The sequence below is a fragment of the Melitaea cinxia genome, chromosome 19, assembly GCF_905220565.1.
Source record: "Melitaea cinxia chromosome 19, ilMelCinx1.1, whole genome shotgun sequence".
Taxonomy (NCBI): Eukaryota; Metazoa; Arthropoda; class Insecta; order Lepidoptera; family Nymphalidae; genus Melitaea; species Melitaea cinxia.
In genome coordinates, this window is record NC_059412.1 from 2,775,925 (window position 1) to 2,800,900 (window position 24,976).

The 24,976-nt window shown below is 34.1% G+C and overlaps 5 protein-coding genes across 5 annotated transcripts in view; 3 read left to right on the forward strand and 2 right to left on the reverse strand.

Annotated features, from left to right (window-relative positions):
• The window catches only part of LOC123663053 (hemicentin-1-like), a 47,374-nt gene extending 40,687 nt beyond the window's left edge, over positions 1-6,687 (forward strand). Inside the window, exons 42-47 of the mRNA XM_045597794.1 lie at positions 1,012-1,098; positions 1,976-2,072; positions 2,441-2,554; positions 5,303-5,431; positions 6,229-6,354; positions 6,484-6,687. Of these exons, the coding sequence (XP_045453750.1) occupies positions 1,012-1,098; positions 1,976-2,072; positions 2,441-2,554; positions 5,303-5,431; positions 6,229-6,354; positions 6,484-6,584 (654 nt within the window). The 3' untranslated portion in view covers positions 6,585-6,687. The remainder of the gene's footprint in view (positions 1-1,011; positions 1,099-1,975; positions 2,073-2,440; positions 2,555-5,302; positions 5,432-6,228; positions 6,355-6,483) is intronic.
• Positions 6,688-6,816: 129 nt separating this feature from the next.
• Positions 6,817-10,734, reverse strand: LOC123662645. The gene is made up of 6 exons (XM_045597455.1): positions 10,676-10,734; positions 10,354-10,565; positions 10,226-10,278; positions 9,888-9,986; positions 9,709-9,809; positions 6,817-7,227 (listed from the first exon to the last, which is right to left on the reverse strand). The coding sequence occupies exons 1-6, from the start codon at positions 10,732-10,734 to the stop codon at positions 7,128-7,130; spliced, it is 624 nt and encodes a 207-aa protein (XP_045453411.1). The 3' UTR covers positions 6,817-7,127.
• A 575-nt stretch (positions 10,735-11,309) lies between these two features.
• Positions 11,310-15,024, forward strand: LOC123662643 (centromere/kinetochore protein zw10-like). Its single transcript, XM_045597454.1, has 4 exons — positions 11,310-12,819; positions 13,016-13,219; positions 14,121-14,386; positions 14,791-15,024. The coding sequence occupies exons 1-4, from the start codon at positions 11,310-11,312 to the stop codon at positions 15,001-15,003; spliced, it is 2,193 nt and encodes a 730-aa protein (XP_045453410.1). The 3' UTR covers positions 15,004-15,024.
• Positions 15,025-16,886: 1,862 nt separating this feature from the next.
• On the forward strand, positions 16,887-19,811 carry LOC123663054. The gene is made up of 2 exons (XM_045597795.1): positions 16,887-16,913; positions 17,553-19,811. Exons 1-2 carry the CDS (start codon positions 16,887-16,889, stop codon positions 19,809-19,811), a joined length of 2,286 nt encoding a protein of 761 aa, XP_045453751.1.
• A 948-nt stretch (positions 19,812-20,759) lies between these two features.
• LOC123662675 (UPF0587 protein GA18326) lies at positions 20,760-23,235 on the reverse strand. The gene is made up of 3 exons (XM_045597480.1): positions 22,874-23,235; positions 22,242-22,361; positions 20,760-20,947 (listed from the first exon to the last, which is right to left on the reverse strand). The coding sequence occupies exons 1-3, from the start codon at positions 23,121-23,123 to the stop codon at positions 20,832-20,834; spliced, it is 486 nt and encodes a 161-aa protein (XP_045453436.1). The 5' UTR covers positions 23,124-23,235; the 3' UTR covers positions 20,760-20,831.
• Positions 23,236-24,976: the final 1,741 nt, after the last annotated feature.

Genomic DNA, 24,976 nt, shown 5'->3' on the forward strand with positions numbered 1-24,976 from the left:
TGTATTTCAAAGCCAGCAGTTGGATGGTTATCCCGCCACCGGTCGGCTTTTAAGTTCCAAGGTGGTAGCGGACTGTGTTATATCTTAGTCGCCTCTTACGACACCCACGGGAAGATAGGGGTGGCTATATTCTTTAGTACCGTAGCCACACAGTACAGTAGATACATTATAATTTCTTATATTTAATCACTCGAAAAATTTTCTGCTTATTATAAACCAATACTATACGATTTGGAGCTTCTGCGATACGGATTGTTCAAGTTCAATTACAGTGTTGAATTGATAGTAATTAGTTACTTACGTCAACATGTTTGATGGCACGTCTATGACGTCATTCATATTCATAAAAAACGGCACTTTGACGTATAAAGGTTCGCCTACCCTTCACTAGGTTGACAAATACGAGTACGATCCACTTGATAGTAAGTTGCTGAGGAGCTCTAGTTACCTTACTAGCCTATACACAATGCACTATACACAAATGCTAATCTCAAGTATTGTTGTGTTCTGCCCAATGGAATACAACAATATTAGACAGTCGTTTTTATTATGATTTTTTGAGGTAATTCCTTAGTCAGGATGTTCAAAAAATATTGTTGAAAGTTACATGTTATATTTACAGAGGTAAGGTTGGTAACATACTTTCTCGGTTAACTTTTTCGGGTTTCTTTTTTTCTCATAAATGCCTCCAAGGATATCATCATTTCAGCCTATCACAATCCACTGCTGAACATAGGCCTCCACGCCAAAAATGGCGTGAACCCATGTGATATAGTACGTAATATATATGTATACCTCTCATTCCTAGTACAACTAAAAATGAAACAAAATAAACAATAAGTAGACTTACTCGTATTGTTTATTTTTTAGTAGGTACGTAATTAATGACAGACAATACAAAATAACACACACTTTACTATCGAAATTTATAGATTCTGTTTTTCTATCTCTGTGTGTGTGTCTCTTTATTCTTATGCCATATTGAGTACACAAATGTTTCATTGTCATCAGATCAGAAAGTGTCCCGGTCTACCTAAGTGTAGGATGAATCGAGAAAAAGCTGATAACAAACAAAAGAACGAGGATGATGCATACGTGGTGAGTCTCAACTTGACTTAAATTTAATCTTTACTGTTCTAACTGCCTGTGTTTTATTACTGGTGGGCAGAAACAAGTGGTATTTTACCAGTACATACAAGAAGGAGAAAAAGATTAATGATAAAAATGTGTGGACTTGTGACGCTGTATTTTATGCAAGTTATTAATTACTAATTTTGTACTAAAACACAGTTTATATGTTATTTTCAAAAGAGTATCTGCGGAGTTTCTTGCCAATTCTTCTCTGCAAAATCTACATTCCGAATCGGTGGTAGCTTTACTTATAAAAACTAATAATCACTTTAAAATTTGATTTGTAAAACGACGATTCGAGGTTGCTTCTGAAGCCTATTTGAATAAAGTTGTTTTTTATTTTGATTCACCACGATAATAATCTACTGTACATTGACGAATATATGTCTCAAAATTTATTCCGAAACACGTAATATTTTTTCATCGCTGAGTATAAAATGGATTTCAACCAAGCTTATCATTAGCATCTTAAAATTTCGTAAAAGTATCGTTGGTATGCCCTGTTAACTTGCGGTTAACATTTCTGTGTTCATCATTTTGTTCGATCCATCTGATGGTAAGCGGTTACCGTAACCTATTGACCCTACCCCCGATCCTTCCCAGGAGCTCTGGCCACTTTCCTTACCATAGGAACACAACACTACTTGAAAGCAATTTTATTTAGTTGTGATCTCTGTAAAGTTGAGGTACTTCCACAGTTGGGCTGCTCCAGATTTTGTTTACGATATTTTCCGGCTGTTCCTTACCCTATGAAATTACAAAATTATTCAATAAGTTACAAAATTTTGAAGATTGTCCAGAGAATCGTTGATATCTTTTTTCTTTAATTGTTTACTTCCTAAAGGATTCAGATTACCTGCCAGAAGCTACATTTGAAATGGATTCAGATCCTCTCGAAACACCACAACCTGAAGGTTACGACGATTACTTTATCCCTCCAGGCAAGGACTATTTAAATTAATTATTTAACGTATTTAAAAAAAAATCTGATTTATTGAATCAAAAACTAATTAGGAAAGTGGCATTATAATATCTATTGTCAAATTTTGCCCACTTTTATTCTCTTACTTTTAATATTCTTTGATTCTGTGAAATTATTTATTCTATGATATTTCTTTGATTCTGTGAATTCTGTCCGTTTCCGTTCAAGGCACAAATTATCTAAAAGTCTCTAAATGAATATATTTAAAAAATTGTCACGAGTATACCTATTACAAAGCAAAAGCATTTATTAATTTGTTTGAACATAATAATCTTGGGACAAAAGGAATAAAATATAAACTTATTCTAAAACGACATGAATCAGCAGGATCACCACAAAAATTGTACTATGACGTCAATGTAACAGAGAACTTGGATCAAAGCGAGCAAGGTCCTTGCGAACCAGGACACAGGTATATTGCCGAAAATGACTCGTGCGAAGGTAAGATAAAAATTTTCCCTTCTATTTGAACACATATCTATATTCTTTGAACGAATATACATATGTATATATATTTTTGAACACAAAAAATATGCTAAAGATAAATTCGTCTCTCGTAGAGATCTCTTCCAAATAACCCATTATGTTAAGAAATCACGTAATAAAGCATAGTCTAGGTGCTGCAGAAATGTTCTTAATTCACCGTGTTTAGCTGTTTATTTAAAAATTATAATTAATTTATTTTAAAATAAATATAATACCTTTTTATGTAATTTAATCAGAATACCTTTTTATCGAAGTCCTATTCTTCAACACTAAGCTCCTTCGCGGTGTTTATTATAATCCTAGCCTTACCATTGACTATTTTATGTTTTTTGAAGATCTTCTTGAAAAGTTTTCTCCTTTGTTTTCACACACAATTATTATGGGTGACTTTAATACTTGCCTTCTTAAAAATGACTCTCGAACTTCACGCTTTACATCTTTAGTACAGACAGCTAATAGGGTACTTTCGGTAGTGAAAAATAAATTATAAAATTTGATAAAAATTAAAATTTATGTAGAAATACACTTAAATATTCTGATTCAAATCATAAAAGCACATTATTGTTTTATTATATTGAAATTAAAAGTCGTATATTTTAATCTGTATATCACGTGACCTAAAACACGACCCGTCACGGTATGACGTCATACGGGCAATAACAAAGTTCTGTCAGAGCTGTAAACAGCTAGGTACATATCTATCAACTTTAACTTCAAGGATTAATACTTGTGCTCTTTCGTTAGTGCATTTCATTTGTACCTATTTATTTATTAAAATGCAAAAAGGTTTTGTAAAAGCAGATAGTACGAATCTGCCAAAAATTGATTCAATGATGGTTGTAAAGTTTTTTGCATGTAACCCAGACTTCTGTTCTGTCGAATTTCGGAATGTTAAAACATCTTTGTAAGTATTACTTGATATATTATACTGTTTTTTTTTTTTTTTTAATAGGTATACCTAATTTGATAAATAATGTTAGAAAGTGTTAGGTTGTATTTTATTCCTTATGTTACTTCCAAATTAAGATTTAATAGTTTTTTTAATGCTAGTATTTGTACAGTTAGACACTACACACCAACGATAGCTATTGGAATTCATTATTTTACACAAAAACACCAAACATTTATAGTTGTTAACGTTAAATGACAAAGAGTATATATATTTTAATACCGCAAGGTGGCGTGATGTCTCAACTCCTGTTTTCAATCTTCATTAATACTATTACTCGATATATTTTTTCTTCCTACCACCTGTATGCTGACGATCTCCAAATTTACTTGCACACAAGCTTAATAGACCTACCAAATACGATAAACGCTTTAAATCAGGAACTCGAACGTATCAATGGCTGGAGCAAAGACTTTGGTCTGAAGGTTAACCCATCAAAATCGCAGGCTATAATTATCAGAAGCCAACAGCTTATTTCACGAATTGATTGGCCGAATTTGACACAAATAACTTTTGCTGGTGTTGTAATTCCTTTTAGTGAAAAAGTAAAAAACTTGGGTATAATGTTCGACAAATTTATGTTGTGGGATCCACAGATTTGTGAGGTTAGCAAAAAAATTTTTGCGTCCGTTGGTTCATTAAGAAGGTTGCGTAATTTTCTTTCTACTCCTACTAAAGTTGCTCTTGCCCAATCTCTTCTTCATCCTATCCTTGATTACGCTGACACTTGCTATCTAGACTTAAGGGAGGATCAACTAAATAAACTTGAGCGTCTTCAAAACCTCTGTATTCGGTTCATATTTGGTCTTCGTAAGTATGACCGCGTCTCTGAGTTCCGTGCGAAGCTCAAATGGCTTCCTATACGTTTGCGCAGGAATACTCATATATTATCTCTCCTATATTCTGTATTATTTAATCCCTTCCTTCCTTTTTATTTGAAAGAACGCTTTGAATTTTTTTCTGTGACTCACACAATAGCACTTCGTTCTAGTGAAAATCTTACTTTGAAAATCTATAATCACTCTACTGCCTTCTACAGCAAGTCTTTTAGCATTGAGATTGCACAATTATGGAATACTTTTACACATTAGACGTACAACATCACTGGAATCTTTTAAAAAGATGGTTAAGAAACACTACTTAAGACTTTGAAATTACTGTCGTCCAAGTTCGTCACTGATATTTGTATATATTTATATATTCTTATTTGTTCTACCACTGTTGATTAATAGTACTTCGTTATGTATAATATTATGTATATATGTGTGTATATGTTGATATGTATTTATATGCGTAGTGTATGTACATAATAATGTAATGCGTTCTGTAATTTTTTGTATAGTTACTATATTTATAATATGTATATGTATGTATATATGTGTATATATGCATGTATGTGTGTATATTCAGTTTTCTTCCTGTTTTCTTCATTATAATTCTGTACACCCTTTCCGCTTTTTCACATTATCTCCTCCAAGCTGGTTGTCTGGAAGCGATCGCTGTTTAGCAATAAGACCGCCTGTTGTACATTTCTTTTAGTGAATCGTTTTGTAAATTGTAAACTTATTTTTATGTGTACAACAAAGAGTAAATTAAATTAAATTAATAATTTATAATTAATTTATTCAAAATAAAAATCATTTTTTAAAGCCTACTTGAAGAAAGTGTTTTTTTTTTTTTTATATTGAAAGCTGACTTATAATGTATTCTATAAGGGTTAGAAAAATATTTAAATTGTATATCACTTCCATCAGACATCGACGAGTGTCTTTTGGAGACAAACGCGTGTCACTTGACACAAGTGTGCCGCAACACTGCACACGGGTACCGCTGCTCGTGTCCGAGCGGGTACTACTCGCTGGGAGTGGGACAGCGCTGCTTAGGTAATTTCTTTTATGGATCTTTAGAATGGGCGTTCTACTAGGATCAATTTAGGTCCTTTTTTAAATAATATTATATCATTTAATAGCGCAGTGGTTACAGCACTGGCTGTTGCACTATTGGTCGCGGGTTCGATCCTGCTTATGACAAATATTTGTATAGGACATATGCATGTTTGTTTTTTATAAAACAATATATACATTAAAAAAATAATACCTTACAATCAACAACCCCTAGTAGTATACCTATATAGGTACAGGGCAGCTTGAGAAAGCACCTCAACTTTGCATAAGATCACAGCCAAACAATACTACTCTCCAGTACTGCTGTGCTCCTGTGCTGAGTAAATTACCCAGAGTTTTGGGTATGGTCGGGGTCTCAGGTATAAATTCGTCAACGCTCTTATGCTGTTGTTGTGTGCCTGATGTTGTTGGCATCCATAGAATACGGTATCCGCTCACCATTAAGGCCGACTATAAGTTTGCTTTCTTCCCTTTATTTATTTATTTATTTATTTAATAAGAACCACCAAAAGAATTACATGTTTAAAAAAATTAATATCAGTTATATGCCAAGGTATGAAATATACATATAATTCCTCTTAAAAGATTATATGTATATTTATTCTTATGCTATTTAATACCTGTGCACGATAGAACGTCACAGTGTGTGTATACTATCTGGTGGATGTGCACATGTATGTGCGTGTGTGTGTGTGTGTATGTGTGTGTATGTGTGTGTGTGTGTGTGTGTGTGTGTGTGTGTGTGTGTGTGTGTACACATGTGTACGTGTGTACAGACGAGAACGAGTGCACGCTGGGGCGGCACGCGTGCGAGTTCGCGTGCGTGAACGCGGCGGGCGGCTACGTGTGCGCGTGTCCGCCGCACCTGCGTCTGCACAGCGACAGGCACCACTGCGTACCGCGTGAGTCTCACTACTATCAACTAATCTCATACCGCACACGAGACAATTTTACTAGTCAAAAAGCCAAAAATATTTCTTTGAAAGGTATCTACTTTACATGATGTTTTTATAATATTCCAATTTTTACAGCATCGTCGTCTTATAGAAAACCATATGTTTATGAAGATGATAAAAACGAAGATTACATCAGTACTTCGGTCGAGTATCTAGCCCGGAAGAGAAGACATTAACTAATTTCTATACTTCATAATAAACGGTAGTAAAAAATAGCGTAGAAATTTTTATGTTTGTAAAATAGTACATTTATTAATAAAAATAATTTTATATTGCAAATATATTTTTATAACCTCCCTTAACATTATTTTTTAGTACTTTCAGTGATAAAAAAGTGTGTGTACTTATGTACGCACGTAAGAATTATAGCACTTATCAGCAAAAGATTTATTAATAAAAAAAACTAGGTTTTGAGTAATTTTTTATATATTTTAATGGACTCTCTTTCCTACATGACATAACATTTGTTTGTATGAATTACTAAGCATAATTATGGCGGTTCCTATATTTAAAAAACGATTTGTTTTCCTAATAAGCCTTTAAAATTTTAAACACAAGAACCGCGCTTAAATCTGTTTAATTAGTAATATATTTAATCTATTTTCCTATATATTTTTACTTATGCTGGCTCGTAGGACCAGACGCTTAGTGCTAAAACTTATTATGCGTCAACTATAACGTGAAGTACGAAGAATGAATAATTTGTGTTAAATGTTACGTTACGTCACAATAGGGGGTAGTCGCACGTTACCGAAGATTTTCTTAATAGGTCCTCGCTTTGGATCTAAAATTCTTTCGTCGTTTTTGCGAGGTATGTTCCTGAAATATATATATATATTTTATTTTATTTACATGCAATATTAATAAATACCCACCAAATATAAAGATATCTGTAGTTATACACAGATTTGTCATAAGCGGATTCGATACGTGATCCCTGCTAAAGTGTAAAAAATAGGAATTATTGTATGTTAATTATTTTTTTCCATATATTTATCTAATAATATCATGACACAGAATTTACGCAAATGCTGGAATACTAATTCATTTAATATGCAATCAAAAGTCTGAAAATAAAATATATCGTTTCTATAGTACAGACGCGGAGTACGAAGAATTTCGTACATTGACCCCTCATCTTTTGTCTTTGTCGCTCGCGTGTAAACATATTGCCGTTGCGCTCACACAGGTGTAGTGACAGCCGTATTCACAGATTGTCAACCTTTTTACTTTTATTTTTTTTATCAACTTTGAGTCACAAGATTATATATAATTATTATAAATATTAACATTACTTATATTAAATGCGAATATATGTTTATTGGTGTCTTTTTTCACACATCAACAGATCAAAGATTTTTTTGCATATACAAAGTATAGCCACCAAATTGTATACATAGTAATATATACACTAACTTATATATATACACACACATATATATATATATATATATATATATATATATATATATATATATGTGTGTATATATATAAGTTAGTGTATATATTCTATGATTAAACAAAACATATTTTATTCTGTGACGTGACGAGTGGATCGGCCACGGACAGACAGCGTAGACTTAGTGTAATGTGCAAAAAACGAGTTCTAAGACATCCTTAACTCTAAACTCTACCGATTTTTTAAAGCTTCGTACTTTATATAAAAATTTTGAGAACCACTGGCAGTAGGCAAAAAGGTCATTGTACGAAATTCTTCGTGCTCCGCATCCGTACTATAGCTTTCGATATGACAGTCATAATTTTTAATAAATTAGGCGTAAAAATTCGGTTTATAAGACTGGAATAGTTATTTAATTACTTTACGAGTACGTTTAACTTTAAACTATCTCTGTGTCAATTTTCATGTATGTAGCATAAAAAAATTAAGGAATTTTATAAAATCTTTCAAGAACGCTTAGACCATTTAATGCAGCGGATGTCGTAAACTCCGTTCTTTGTGGACGTCTACTAACAATTAATTACGACTGTGTCAAATTTTAAGTTCATGGCAAAAAAATACGAACTTTTGTAAAGAACCCTTGGACCCTTAAACTTTTTTTTTTTGGTATCGCAGGGGAACCCATTTACGGGTGATATCCAGGACACCCGGGTAGGCAATCCTAGACCGTATGTCGGCTTCAGCACTTGGGGGTGCAATACCGACCAAACCCCTGCGGGTCGCGGATCTGCAGGCAACAGGATCCCTCCAGTGACAGGCTGACCTCGGCTAAAAGGTCAGACTTCTCCTCCATGGGGACTGTCCGGCTCACCTCTGAATAATCCCGACGACGCCGTGTCTAGCAGGACCGTGTTCCCATCCCGGCCCGACCGAGCACAGGGGCGTTATTGGAGGCGCATAAAGTAGCGCCTCCTACGCATCCCCGTTTGTCGTTTTCGGACGGAGGCCTCGTCGGTGGCCTCCTCTCTCATCCGCTCGTCGTTCTCCTTCTGGGACATTACTATCTCGCAGAAGGAGACCATCGCCGTCCAGGACTCGTCGTCGCCGGGCATCGCGGTGATGATGCTAGGCAGTGACAAGTCCCTTCCGAGGACTGTCGTCAGATCGCGACACAGCGCCGCCCATCTCGGGCACACCTCGAGGGTGTGCTGGGCAGAGTCCACCGCCGCGCCACAATCGTGACATAAAAGTATTCACCAAAGCAGCCGTGCCCGGTGAGAACTTGCGTCAGACGGAAGGTGAGGCAGCCGTTACGTGTGTGCCATACGGCTGCTCCGCCAGGTCCTCCCCCACCTCCGCATTAATGCTTCTTGCCCCATCCGGAGCACCCGTAGGATCCCGTCCAACGTGGGGTTCTCACCGAGAGCCCTCCTACCCGAGAGGTATGAGTAGGTCTCGGCAAGGACCTCCGCCACTAGCTTTCACGGGGGGTCACCGGCTAGATCAGTAGCTGCAGCCCACGATACCGTACGGTACCCCCGGATCACCCTCACCGCAATGATCCTCTGCGCCCACCGCAGTGCGGCCTTATTCCTCGCAGTGAGGCGATCCGCCCAAACCGGTGGGCCCTTAAACCTCTGTTTGCGGACTTAGTCGCAAAATTAGACAGATGACGTATTCTAACTATTAAGCAGCAACAAAATTTGAAGGATTTTTATGTTTACTTGCTCGAACCTTTAGACCCTATCTAAAAATCCGTTTTTGGCGTACGTCTATTATTAGTAAACTATCTCCCTGCTAAACCTAATTTTTATGCGTCATCATACATTGTCAAAAAGCCAGACTTTAAGATTATAATACGACGCAATTAAAAAGTCATAAATAATTATTTTTTTACTTACTGCCAATATGATCCATTCTTCTGTAAGCGCATAATATTATTTTGACATATCATTAATTCGTTTTGCAAATACGTTCTTTGATCGTTAACTCTTACGAACAACTGGAAAAAATAAAAATGCGTTATTTATAAGTTTTACGGATATACGAGTGTGTGACTGCAGCATAAGGACTACGGAACCTTTGATTCGGAATCCAGTCTCCATTCTCTGCTTCGTAGTGTACTTAGCAAATCGGTTTTAATTCTCTCAAAACGTTTAACAGTACGTAGCAACTCAGCCTAAAATAATAAATTTACATGCATTTACGTATTTTATTTTTAATAATATGAATAAATAATATAAATGAGAAAATGATATCAATGGTACCGGTCAATAAGAGTTAAGAGGAAAGTTATGTATTTTATTATTTTTAATGTTTCACTTAGCCAGAATAAGAAAAAAAAAATTATTAGTAAGTCATCTGTTGGATCTGTAACTTACAAAGAAAATTATTTATTAGTGAATAAAAAATACTCACCGGAGTTAGAATATCCAAATTAATATTTAGATCATCATGTTTTAATTTACAGTCTGAAAAAAATTAAAATTATAATAGGTGTAGAAAATTTTACAATTTTAGTAAGTAATACTTAAAAGATGTATTACCTGGTCCACAAATTCTAGCGCCTTTTATTTTTTCTTTTAAAATAGGCAACTGCACTTTTAGGGAATCAATAGCTTCTAATAAGTGCTTGTGCCTTAAGCTCTCTTTTTGTAAATCGCCATCGGAGTCCCATGGATAGTCCCCTTTACGCAACTCTTCTTGTATACATACAATTTGTTTTTCTAATTCGCCATTTTGCCACGCAGCTGATTCTCTAAAAATATTAATGAAATGAATAGCTAATGGGTTCCATATATATAATTAGTTACATTGATACATTATCGAAACAAAGACAAAATTACGAGTATGATTATCAATATTTACCTGCACGTCTTTTCGAGTTCTAACTCATTTTTCAAGTTTTCAATTTCATTATCGTTCATTTTGATTCTTTTGTTTGGTGTTGAAAGTGATTTAAATAATAATCTGAAGCAGTTATTGTCGTAATAATTGTAAATAAATCCTTGGAATATTGTAAGATTGATTTATCACACCCTAGCAACCCTGATATTGCATTATTCAAAGGTGTTTACGGTCAACGTTGTTTAAGTTTCTCTATTTATAAAAAAAGAAAACTGTCACAATAATTTTGTGTTACAACAATGTGTAGAAAATTAAAACAGTATTGGTAAGATAATTTTCATCATAATGTTTCATTGTAAGTGTGCATAAGGCCTTATCAAAGTTCATGACAGTTCTTTGTTGTTGTCATATATTCTTGTTTGTCTGTTTAAACTGTCAAATTTAAATTTTGAAATTCCAACTGTTTTACACGTGTTTTACTTAGTTTGGTAAAGCATATTATACCTGCCTTTGATACCTGCCATTAAGCAAAGAACTGAACATATTATACCTACTCTTTGTGGTGAAGTGTTTGAACTTTTAGTGAATTCTTTGTTATTAGTTTAAAACTTTTATATGCTTATAGTTTTATGAATTAAATTCATTTTCTGCAATTATGAGTTTATTAAGTGCGGTGTTGTTAGAAGCTGACAAAGCTACAACAAAGGACATAAAAAAATATCTCGATGAGTTAGGACCGAAATTAAAAGATCTACATGAAAGAGTTCAAATGCTATCTTGGTCTTTACAACAAAATTTCATCGATACGTATTTCCACTTTACACCTACAAAAAGTTTAGAACAATTGAACTATAAAAATAGAAAAGCGAACATTCTTTCTGATCATTTCAAATTCAATAAAGAAGTCGCGTTATTTGTAGAAAAATTTCCAAATAAATATGCTATAATTGAGGATTTTAACAATAATTGTAAGAAATTGGAAAAGTCTATGAAGAATTTCTCCGACCTGTGCATTGTTGGTGAAAGCAAATGGATATTGGACAAAGCCAATCACGAATTCGGTAGATTTAATTACATTGATGCCATACAAAGCATAAAAGAATTACAAAGTAAATTATATGAAATTAAATTCGAAGGTATTGGAAGCAAGGCGTTAATAAATTTAACTTCTCATTCAGAACACCAGTTAGCCATATACACGGCGCAGCTGAGTATTGAATGGGAAGATATTTTTACGTGGTCTGAGAAAAGGGGTGTTAACAATGTAATATACTCACTGTCAGTCCTGCAGTGCGATCCCACTCTCGTGCAGAAAATCTTAAAATCTTTATATGTTACCGAGAGATTGAATGCTGAACTTGGACTCTTTTCACATTTCTTTGTTGATAAATTGCTTCACAACGTTATAAGGAACAACTGTGAAATATTCACTGAAGATCCCATCGGAGCTCTTGTTTTTAATATAAAGATAGATCTCAACGGGCAAAATAAACCAAATTTTCAGACTATATTTAACAACTTGACTGCTATATTTGAATTTCTCCAGTCGACATTAGGCAGTCAGATGGAGGCAGATAAAACTTTCATCGAAGTCTTTGCTGATTGCATACAGGATAAGTTTTTCAATAAAATCATCAAGGACTGCATAAGGATGAACCTACCTTCGTGTGATGGCAGTTACCAGAACTATAAGAACATTGTTATTGAATTAGATTCATTTAATAAATTTTTAATTGAGTTGAAATTCGTCGAAGCTGATAAATCACCGCTGAACAAATACATTAATGACACAGAATCCGTCCTTTACAATAAAAAATGCAATAAGTTATTGTCTGATGTTCGTAGTCTATTAAACCACAGCCTTTCTTACTGCACAATATCAGTAGGAAGTACAAATGATGTTGTAAATGACTCTATACTAGACGAGTCTCGAAAAGACTCCGTATATGATTTAAGTAATCCACTCTTCTTACCTAAGTCTGTGATATCACAAAATGTTAAACAGATCATGACTATGGTTATAGAACATTTAGAAGAGAGCGTAAAACTTCCAGAGCAGTACAGCACCCAATTGGTTATGTATATAAAAGATATTGCTGTTATGTACCAATCGATAGTACCCAAGAAATTTAAAGTTAATTTAGAATGTTGTCCTTTAGACACAGGTAAGAAATGATAACTAAAAAGTAAAGAAAATATAAATTAAAAAAAAAAGATTTTGATGAACACCTTAATTTTGTAAGTTTCAAAATCATAATGTTAAAAATATGTGCTGAAGTAGTTTAAATAAAAAATACTTTGTATATTTTTCTATACATATTATAATTATTTCTAATGAAAATTCATTGTTCCAAATTCCAGCACTATTTTTCAACAATTGCTTCTACCTAGCGCATAGTCTAATTGGACCACCCTGGAAACTAACCATGCCAGCAGAATTAGCAGATCTATTGAATACCACCCTTCTTGAATGCATACAGGATCTAAGAGTGCTGGGCTTGGAGAAAATGTCTCTCTACTTGCAGTGTCAGAAGAATCTTATAACACAGAAGATTGAGGCTAATGGTACAGCATACTTATGTCTGTTTAGGATATAAAAACTTATTTTAGTCTTTCGTTTTAATTTTTATTTTATCAATTGCAACGACGACGTTCAATGGTGACGCGGTGGTGCAGCGGTAATAGCACTGGCTGTTGCACTGGCGGTCACGGGCGCGATTCCCGCTCACGACAGACATTGTATCGACTATATAGATGTTATTCGTGGTCTGGGTGTTGTGTTTGTGTATTGTGTGTGGGGGATCCGTTGAGTGTGAAGCGTTTATTATTATTAATTCAATTAACTTTTTTGTGTACCTATCATATTTTTACGTATACAATAATATACACATAGTTATAACTAAGTGAAATTATTAAGATAAACAAAAAAAGTCCAAACATGTTCTTAATCTATACATATAATAAAATGGTAGGATTGTCAAAACTGTACATTGAATATTTTTTTAAAAGAATACTTGGGGTGTAATCTATTATCGACACCGAAGCCAAAAATATGGTTTTTAGAATTTTTGTCTATTTGTCTGTATGTATGTCCGGGATAAACTCAAAAAGTACTACATGGATTTACTTTAAATTTGGCATAAATATTATTAAGAAGCCGGGTCAACATATAGGATACATATTATCATGCTATCACCTACGGGGAACGAGCAGTGAACCTTTATTTCTTCAACACATTCTGTAACAGTGTGTAATCTAACGACAAATATTTGAATTTTGTTGTTATTATGTTAATAACCATGCTATAAGCTAGCTTCACACTATAAATAAAGACATTCTGTAGTATATTTAGTAGTATAGTATTGGAAGCGTGCGAAGCCGGGGCGGGTCGCTAGTACTTACATGAAACTACAACATTTTCATTAACAAACTACATTTCTTATAATGCTGTGCTATTCTATTCCAGAATTACCTTGGACTTATGAATCATATGAAACATTCGACTGTGCTGTTAATTATGCAGTTACATTAATGCAAGAATTGAAAAACACTTGGTACAATATTCTACCCACACGAATGTATGAATTGTCTATATGTGCACTCATACTGGCTCTGTGTCAGTCCATGTTGGATAGAATATTTGCAGACACTAGAGCAATTTGTGAAGATTTGGTCTATATGCTTGCTGTTAGATTTGAGGATGCTATTTCTGAATTTTTGTCTTTATTTGAGGTGATTTTTTTTTATTACTTATATAAAAACTTTTTGTGTGCTACTTTTTACTTATGATTTTATCCAAATATTTCAAAATTATAAAAAGTTATGTTAGAAATTCTATAAGGCAGTGGTACTCGTATATTGTAAAATCTTTTCGAAAAATAATATTGATAATGTTGATCTAAATTTATACAAAAAAAAAAAAATACAAATAGTTTATTGATAATAATAAGTTTTAACAAACAAGTCACAAGGGCTGTACTGGGTGGTGTCCCGTATTACTGGGTACCCCTGGGTAAATTTATAAGTTCTATTTCAATATACACATATAAAATAGAGCCTGTAAAAAAGAGCACAATTAGAAATATTCACTGTGAGAATTATAAATAAATTATAACATAAATATTCTATATTTAAAGGAACCAATCAAGTTTGAAAACAAGATCAATGTGTGGAACAAATTCATCAAAATGCCAAAGTTATTGAAAGCACAAATGTTAGAAATAGCAGATCTTTGGAAGAAAGACAAGGAATTGTCTCAGAGTTATGCCTGTGAAGATATACGGATGATAATCAAGATGAGGTTTCCTGATGATAAATATAGATTAAAAATTCTAAAGGAAATACAATAAAAAATTATTTATTTATCTTAACTATTCTTTTATTCCATACTGACCTTTTTTATGTAACTTTGTCGGCAAACAAGCGTACGGCTCTCGTGATGGTAAGCGTTACCTTAGCTTACAGACTTCTGCAACACTATAAGCATCGCTAGCGCGTTGCCAAACCTACCCCCAATTCCCCCAGGAGCTCTTGTCACCTTTACTCACCACAGGAACACAACACTGCTTGAAAACAGTATTATTTAGCTGTGATCTTCTGTATCTAAGTCGAGGTACTACCCCAGTCGAGCTGCTCCAAATCTTGGGCAGGAAATTGTTGCTGTACCCTACCTTAGTTATACTTATCTCAAATAAACCGATAATAAATAGTCAAATTAATAGGATAGGGAGTTGCGAGATCACCTGCGCCAGATACGGTTGTTACGTCAATCGTTTCGCTCGTAGTTCGAATCTGTAAGGGAGTAATCAATAATGATCTATATCCTTAATACCATTCTTCAGTAGGTGTAAAGTAAAAATACTTTATTATGAAAAATATTTATATTTAGCAGTTCAACTGAATTTATCTCAACAGCACAGCTAATCGCTAGCCCACGCAACTTCGTTGTATCCCTATATAAATCACCTACCATCCACTGCGCAAGTTGTCAGTCACACAACTATATTATTGTCTTCCGTTACTATAGCGCCAGTTGCCTTATTTGTTGCGTCCAGGATATTCGAGAGGTTAGGAAGCCGGAACGAAGATACCTTCGTTTCAAAAACATAAGTCTCATTCATCTCGGTCTCCTGGCTATTACCCAAAATAGCAGAAGAGAAGTGTGGCGTGTTTTAATTATGATAAAAAAACTTAACTAGTAGTTCGACATTGACGCATAGTTATTGTATCAAATAAATATCTAAAATGGAAAACCATATTTATAGACATAATTATTGTTATTTAATCATTTTCTACGTGCTAGGGCCTAGAATTCAGTAAGAATGGCAACTTCTTCATAAAAAGTACATTAGAATAATCACACTTGTTTTTCCTTTTCGTGTCGAAAATATAAACTCCTATTCATGTTTGCGTGCAATTGTTAACACAGTTACGTAAGTATAATCCAATTTTATTATTAGAATTATTTTGCGGAAGAACGGAAATAGGAAATACAATAGAAATGGTGAAACCGCGCCATTTTTCTGTGTCATAACGGATACCAAATTCAAAATTTTAAATAGAGTAAACTATTTTTATCATCTATTTTTATAGATCAACATTTTTTTCTACGAGTAATAATGAAAAAATTTTAAAAACTATTTTTCAGTTTTGATAGATACCCAATATATGAGAGCGTATCAAATTGTATGTATATTAATAATAATAGGTACAATTTCATACACATTTTTGTGTTGTCAAAGTTTTTCCAGTTTTAAAAATAATTATTTTAATATATAAATAAAAAAAAATCAAACAAAGATCGTACCTTCCGTAACTGAGTAGTAAAAAATCCTTACACAAGTAAAGAAAATGTGAATGCTTTTTATGTAATAAGTCAATTAAAGTCTGAATGTTAATTTATTGTGTAATCAACTAACCCGCTCAATCGCTGAACATTGGAGCTATTAAATTCAGTAAAATGTAAAAAATATACAAATTAACCAAATAACTTGACATTTAACGAAATATCCCTGACCTAATTTTATCGTATGGACTCGGGATATAAAACGGTGGATAATATTGGCAGAGAAAGTTACACGAATGCTATAAAAGTGTGTACCGCTTCCCAACTCGCATCATTACGTATACTTACATGCTTACTATCGACAGCGCCACACACTATGCAACACTTATCGGTAGGTAGTAATAGAAATATAAAAAGCGCGGGATTATTTGAGTGTCATTTAGTGAAATGGATGTTTTTGTGATTGTGATATCAGTGACTAAGTGGAGATCTGTTATTATTATTACTTTAATTCAGGTAAAGTAAAATATAAAAAAAGGAGATCGATGGAAGAATTTTTTTACAAGATATATCATCAAAATTTGTTTTTCGTAAAAAAATATTTGATAAAGTCATACGCAATTTGATCGCAAATATCAGTACCTAGTCGCAAATAATAGTACTTAACTGAAAAAAGCGAGTGCGTATAGTTATTCATATAATAGAAATAATTCAAATTATTTTGGAACTAGTTGATGGTTTAAAATTTGTCACATAGACTTCGATGCTAAATACGATCAATAGTAAAGTAATGAAAGTGAAACTTTTGTAAATACTTGTGGTAGAGATGTTTAAAAACGTCCTATGAAACGATTCAAAGAAAAGTGGTTGCGTGAGAAAGATTTTCACGCACTAATAATTTACAAAGTAAAAGTAATTAATGATAACAAATTTGCAATTAAAATAAATCGGTACATGTCACTTAATTAAATATGATTTTAAGCGGGATTTTTGTTCTTTAATACTTAATTTTACTTTTGCGTTTAGTTGCGTGCAGGCTGAAAATAAACTAAAAAAAAAAATATAGCAAAAGTTTTTTTTCTTTGTTATTTTATAACATTTTAAAAATTTCAGACGGCATTCCTGATCTCAGCGTTAGCGATCGTCGTCCATGAACGTGTCGTGAACGCACAAAATGTCAGTGGCGCGGATCAAGTGGCCGTGGAGGCGAAGAACAAAGCGATGACAATTGTGGAGGGGCCACGACTAGACAAACAAATACAGCCACAACAACTCGTCAAACTGACTAAACTAAACCAAACAAATAGTCCCGAGTTGAGACCATCCAGTAAACCGCCAATACATCTGACTCCAGACAAAAAGTTTTACCATGACAATAAGCCCTATCATTTTTATAATTCTGCGAACAAGTTACACGCCCCTCCGTTACACTTATACACTAAAGAACCGCTGAAGCTTTCAAATTCAATTTATAAGTTCCCTAATGTTATCCCAATGCAACGAGAGAATCTTTTCTACCCAAAGCCAATGCGACAACAGCTCACCTTTGCTGCATCCACTGGCTATCCATTAGTAGCGAAAAGTCCAAAGTTCAGCTTACCAGTCCAAACAATTAACGGAATACGAACGGATTTCGTGAGACCACCAAAAATTGCTAATTTATCAACAACAACAACAACCACAACAACTGCTCCTTCGACAACTAAAAGAATACTTCGAACGAAGCGAATATGGCCAAAAAGGATAATAGACAAGATGAATTCCTCGTTTTCTCAAAATATTTCTTTTAGTTCGGAAAAGTTACTAAAGAATGAGACAGCTAATAGTACTGATTTAGCTACATCCGCGAGCCGTGTACGCACAAGATATGCTGCGACAGAAAGTCCGATTTACTCAACGACTTTCCAATCTACGACGCGAGGCTATCGCAGAGTGACCAGAACTCCAAGAATAAAATCAACTACACCCCACCCTTTCGACCAGATAAAGCCAAATGATTGGGTACCGATAGTACCTTCTCATTATACCAACGCAAAGAAAACTTCTCAAACACCCATCACCAAGCGGTCAGATGTATTTTTACAGCCATACGGGTTTCTTCCTGTGGGTCAGTCACAACAGAATGCGAACGCCAGGAAGAATATATTTTTTTTTCGTAAAAAGCAACGACAGAATCCTTATGTATTTAATCCAGAGTTCAGCCCTAAAGTAGTTTACCCGCAATCTCAATTGGGCTACGAAGACCTACAAACAGATGAAACTCAGAGCCAACCAAAAGTAGTTACAAAGATTAAGCATCATCACCACCATCATCATCATCGCTATATAAAAACCGTGGAAAAACCCGTTAAGGTACCGTATAAAGTTGAAGTTGAAGTGCCAAAACCATATCCAGTAGAAAAGAAGGTGCCAGTTCCAGTGCCTGTGGAAAAAATTAAAGTTGTGGATAGACCTTACCCTGTCCAAGTAGAAAAAAAGGTTCCATATCCTGTCCCGGTCAAAGTTCCTCAACCTGTCCCTGTGAAAGTTGTCGAGAAAGAGTATGTTCCTAAACCTTACCCTATTGTTCATCATGTCCCATTTGTCAAACACGTGGAAGTTAAAGTACCACAACCTGTCGCTGTACCAGTGGAAAAGAGAGTACCTTATCCAGTCCAAGTTCTATACCCAGTAGAAAAAAAAGTTCCGGTACCGGTGCAAGTCGAAACGAAGGTCCCATATCCTGTACCAGTAAAAGTTTTCGTTCCTCAACCTTATCCGGTCGAAAAAAAGGTACCTTATCCTGTTGAAGTAAAAGTTAAAGAACCGGTTGAAATTATAAGACATGTGCACGTTAAAGTACCATATCCGCAACCTTATCCAGTAAAAATACCGCACCCAATACCTTACACAGTCGAGAAGCGAGTACCCTATCCAGTGAAAGTAATTAAGAAGGTTCCATACCCAGTAGAAGTACTTGTTCCTAAAAAAGTTAAAGTCGAGAAAAAAGTTCCAGTTTACATCCCAAAACCCTATCCGGTAGAGAAGCGAGTGCCTTACCCTGTAAAAGTTCCGTACCCCGTAAAAGTACCAGTTAAAGTACCGGTCCGCGTGCCTGTAGAAGTACCTGTGTATATCCACCATCCTTTTCAGATCGTAAACGACGACGCGATGGGAGCAGGTGGCGACAACAATTATTACGCGGTCTCTGAGAGCAATTATTACGCAGACGGAGAAGATACGTCGTATCTAAATCGTTCGGGAGCAGAGAGCGTCACGGACAATCCTCAACAGACCGTTACTGTGCACGGAAACACTGGCTACGCCGGCTTTAATTCTCGGTCTGACAATGAATCCACGAAATTGAGTTCAGCGAACACATCAACGAAATAAAAAGTGCTATTAAACTGTTCGTGTGACAAAATGCGTGTTATGGACAAAAATTGTGTGTTGCTGTGATATATTTAAATAATTCTTAGCGTTCTTTCAAGTTATCATTCCAAGGAACTCTGGTTCCAGCCCACCAGATAAGTTATTATCGATCAGATTGTAAAATAATACAAAAATCCACTATTATGCCTCATAAAAATAATTATTTGCCATTTAAATTATTTTATTGTATAAAAAAGTTTCATTAATAATGACATGAAGTAGTTATTGAAACTATTTAAGTACAGAATTTTTTTTTAATTTATAATGCAATGTTAAAATAGACGCGAAACAATTGTCATTAAAGTGTTTATCCACAACTGCATTTATTATTAATATTAAACCAGATGATTAAAAATACGAATGATTAATTATTATTCTACGTATAGTTATTATTAGAGTAACTTTATTCATATATTATAACAGGGAAGTATGAAAAAAAGTTTTAATTACAACACACAGTGTGAATGAAGATTCGTGATTTCGCGCGCTAAGTCAACTGTGACTTATTTTACTTTCGATATTTTTATTTCCTATTCCGTAGTTCGGCTATTATTGGCAACAAATAGTTTGAAGTGACATTTGTATAACTAAATTTAAATCATAAATTATTTATGATATTATATTCGACTACAACTTGTTAAAAATATTCAACATTGTGTGTAAAAGGTGTGCGTTTCTAAAATGTTTCTTTTAGCTCGTTTCTGATTGATGGCTGGGTGCTATTAAGATATTATATTTCCATAATAGCATTATTGGAACTAAAAGTAATTATTTTATTTATATTAAAATATTAAATTTATTTTATTTATATTACTTCAAATAATTGGGTAGTTTGTATTATTAAAACAATATATTTTAAAAATATAAACTATTTAAATTTATTTAAATTATTGCAAAAAAAGTATTATGATTGTGTACAAATTTATTACATACTTTGAGTATACCAAACATAACTTAGTATAGACTTCAAAAAAAAAAAAATTATTTAACTTTCACAAACTGCCATTCCAACTCATAAACACCTACAGATGTTTGATTTTTCTCATCATAATCAACCCATTCCTTTTCTGACAAATCGACGTCTTCAAACTTTTTTCCTGAAATAAGAAAGGAACAACAATTTTAAACTATAGTCTAAAATTTTGCTAAATTTGATTTTTTTTAATAATAGATGCTTTGAAATCAATTCAAATAAAAATTACTTAATTCAAATAGGCAAAAAGCATTTTAAACGTCATTTAACATAATTGTGTTTGCTCGCAAACGAAAAAAACTGACTTCAATTACATCGACGAGTAATGCAACGTAGATCGACGAAAAAATAGTCAAGTAACTACGCGTTATCAAAGATTATTCAAAAAGTAGTTATCAGATCTCAATAAAATTTATATGTGACCAAATGACAAACATCAGCTTTCGATTAAATTAAAAATTATTAAAATCGGTACACCCAGTAAAAAGTTATTGCGGATTTTCAAGAGTTTCCCTCGATTTCTCTGGGATCCCATAATCAGATACTGGTTTCCTTATCATGGTACTAAACTAGGGATATCTTCTTTCCAACAAAAAAAGAATTATTAAAATCGGTACATCCAGTAGAAAGTTATGCGGTATAATACAACGTAGGTCGACGAAAAAAGCGTCAAGTAAAAACACATTATTAGATATAACTCGAAAAGTAGTTGTTAGATCTCAAATAAATTTAAATGGGACCAATTGACACACACCACCTTTCGATTAAAAAAAAATTTGTCGAAATCGGTCCATACGGTCAAAAGTTCTGATGTAACATACATAAAAAAAAATACAGTCGGGGTTCGAACCCGCGTCTCCGACTGACCGTGTCGGCGCTCTTGCCAATTAAGCTATGGCACGACGTACCCGCATATCAAAAATTTCGATCTAGCGGGTACGTCGTTCCATAGCTTAATTGGCTAGAGCGCCGACACGGTCAGTCGGAGACGCGGGTTCGAACCCCGCTGGAGCGGTCAATTTTTGATATGATATTCAAAAATGTTTAGAATTCCTAATGTGTGGACAACACAAAAATAAAATGGTACATATTTAAAATACAGTCGAATTGAGAACCTCCTCCTGTTTTGGAAGTCGGTTAAAAATAATTTTTTTTAGTGATTATTATTTTTAAAGGGGAAGCTACCAACAATAGCATAAAATGAAATAATATATAATATGTATGAAATAGGTTGATTAACAAAAATTAACTTTTTTTTTAAACATGTTATAGTTAAACATTACAATTTATGTAGAATGTGCTTTGACAAACAGATTTTCTAAAGCAAAAGCCAATTTAAATCAGAAAAAACTTAAATTTTAACATTTTTACAAACTAAATAAAAAAAGAAAAATTTCTATTATAATATTGAACAGTACCATTATCTTCTGCCTCTGCAATCCAGCCAGATTTAGGTTCGAAGTCAACAGGCTCTACTCCTCTGCAGTCAAATGTTACAATAGATTTGAATTTATTCACATCGTTATTTGTAAACACACCTGAAACAAATAACAAGGTAAGTTCATTCTCCAATAGACGTAAAATTGGCAAGATCAAAATTGACAAATTGGTACATCTCCTTCACAGTTAAGCAGTCATTATTATAAAAATTAAAAATATGATTTTGGTCTAATTTTTTTCGAAGCATATTCTTTCTATCAAGCAAGTAGTACCTTTTCTACATAAAGAATAATTTTTAATTGTCTTTTTTGTTGTTGTGTCTACCTGGTTTTTTCTTAATTTTTTAATTTTTAATTTTTTTAGTACACTATTACGATAACGCTTTTTAGTTTTATACTTATATATTTTTTTATATTTAGAAAAAATGTTATAAATAAAGCTTAATGCATAAATTAAAATTACTTCTACAAAGGCAATAATAAAGTCACTAAAATATTAATGAAATAAGAAATGTACAATCAAAACTTCCAGAACCTTATTGTTTACAACTTCTGTATAAAACAATAACAATTATAGAGATATAACAACATAGGTTATTCCATCAACATACCATTGCTTCCTTCAATAACATCTATGCTGTTCTCTCTCGAACACAGTTTACATTTTATAAGCAAGTTTGTTTCTGACCTATTATGTTTTTGGGGCACTTTATCTGCTTCGGTGAGGTCGTGGAACTTGTCCGATACTTCACCGCAGTTGCCGCATTTCAACTTTAAAAACCACTGATAATGTGGATGGTTTGTATACAACTTTTCTATACATTCTAAGGTAGCTTTTATTTGAAGCGATATTTTCACCATTTCGTTTTTATGTAGGTTTTGTAACTAAGAGTAGATAATCCGTAATTATCGAAAACGACCCGATAGAAAACAGCCGGTATCAAGTTGACGTTCATGACTTTGACGCATAGAGTAGAATAAATATTAAAAGGAACTTTGACGTTATATTTGGGCTGCGTTACACCAAGCGCCCACAACGCCCGCAAAGGCGCAGTAAGGTGGCCAGAACTCCTGGGGACGGTCGGGGGTAAATCGGCAAATTGCTTGCGATGCTTTTGGTGTTACAGGCATCTATAGCCTACGACACGTAACCGCATAACATCAGGTATGGCGTACCCTTGTTAGCCAACATACGTTAAGAGACGATCCGATTGGTACATCGAACTGAGCGGTCCCACTTCGCGTAGCATTAGTGTGGGTAGACACTAAGTAAACGCCAAAATAGTAGGTGCCAGCACGGCTTCGTTTTCGAGATAAAGTTTAGCAAAAATGCATGCATTCTACCTGTAACATTCCACTGATGGGCATAGGCCCCTTTCTCCGAGTGGGAGAAAGGATTGGAGCTTAATCAATTACGCTGCTCCACTGCGGGTTGGCGGATACGTTCCGTACTATGAGTAACGATCGCTATCAGGTGCACATGGTAACAACCAGGACCGACTGCTTAACGTGCTCTCCGAAGCACTGAGGGCAGACCCATATGGACATACATCCAAACCGGGAAGAAATATTTGTGCATATATAAATATCCATCCTGAGCGCATAGATGAAGTAAAAAAAAGTATATAATGCGCGGCCTTTGTTGTTACTGAAGCCACAAAACTCGGCTCCTTCAAGTAAACACACGCGCTCACGCACACATATGCATCAAACTACGCTCATTTTCGGTAGTATCTCACGGGGCCTCGTACAGTAACTTTGCCTATAAAATGCCGTTCTTTTGTAATTAAATGGTGCAAAAGCAATATCAAAGTGAACAAAAAGTCTGAAGAAATATCATTTCACACGTAAGTACATACAAAACTTAATATTTTTTGTTATTCCAAAATAATATTGAGGTTATTCGGAACTTATAATTTCTATGCCCCGTAATGACGTACCGAGGGAGTGTTACCAGTAATTCTTATTTCCATTAGCCCAAAATGCGGGTAAGTAAATTGTAGGCAATCATACAAAAATAATGAAGTAGAAAGTGGACATCATTATTGTTTTTTTTTTTAACCAACTTCCAAAAAAGGAGGAGGTTCTCAATTCGACTGTATTTTTTTTTTTTTTTTATGTATGTTACATCAGAACTTTTGATCGGGAAGACCGATTTCGACAAATTTTGTTTTAATCGAAAGGTGGTGTGCGCCAATTGGTCCCATTTAAATTTATTTGAGATCTAACAACTACTTTTCGAGTTATATCTAATAATGCGTTTTTACTTGACGCTTTTTTCGTCGACCTACGTTGTATTTTACCGCATAACTTTCTACTGGATGTACCAATTTTGATAATTCTTTTTTTGTTGGAAAGGGGATATCCCTAGTTTGGTACCGTGATAAGGAAACCAGGATCTGATGATGGGATCCCAGAGAAATCGAGGGAAACTCTCGAAAATCCGTAATAACTTTTTACTGGTTGTACCGATTTTGATAATTTTTAATTTGATCGAAAGCTGATGTTTATCATGTGGTTACATATAAATTTTATTGAGATCTGATAACTACTTTTTGAGTAATCTTTGATAACGCGTAGTTGCTTGACTATTTTTTCGTCGATCTACGTTATATTACTCGTCGATGTAATTGAAGTCGGTTTTTTTTTTCGTTTGCGAGCAAACACAATTATTTATCGTGTGATTTTATGTTTTACCTAAATTGAAGTCAATA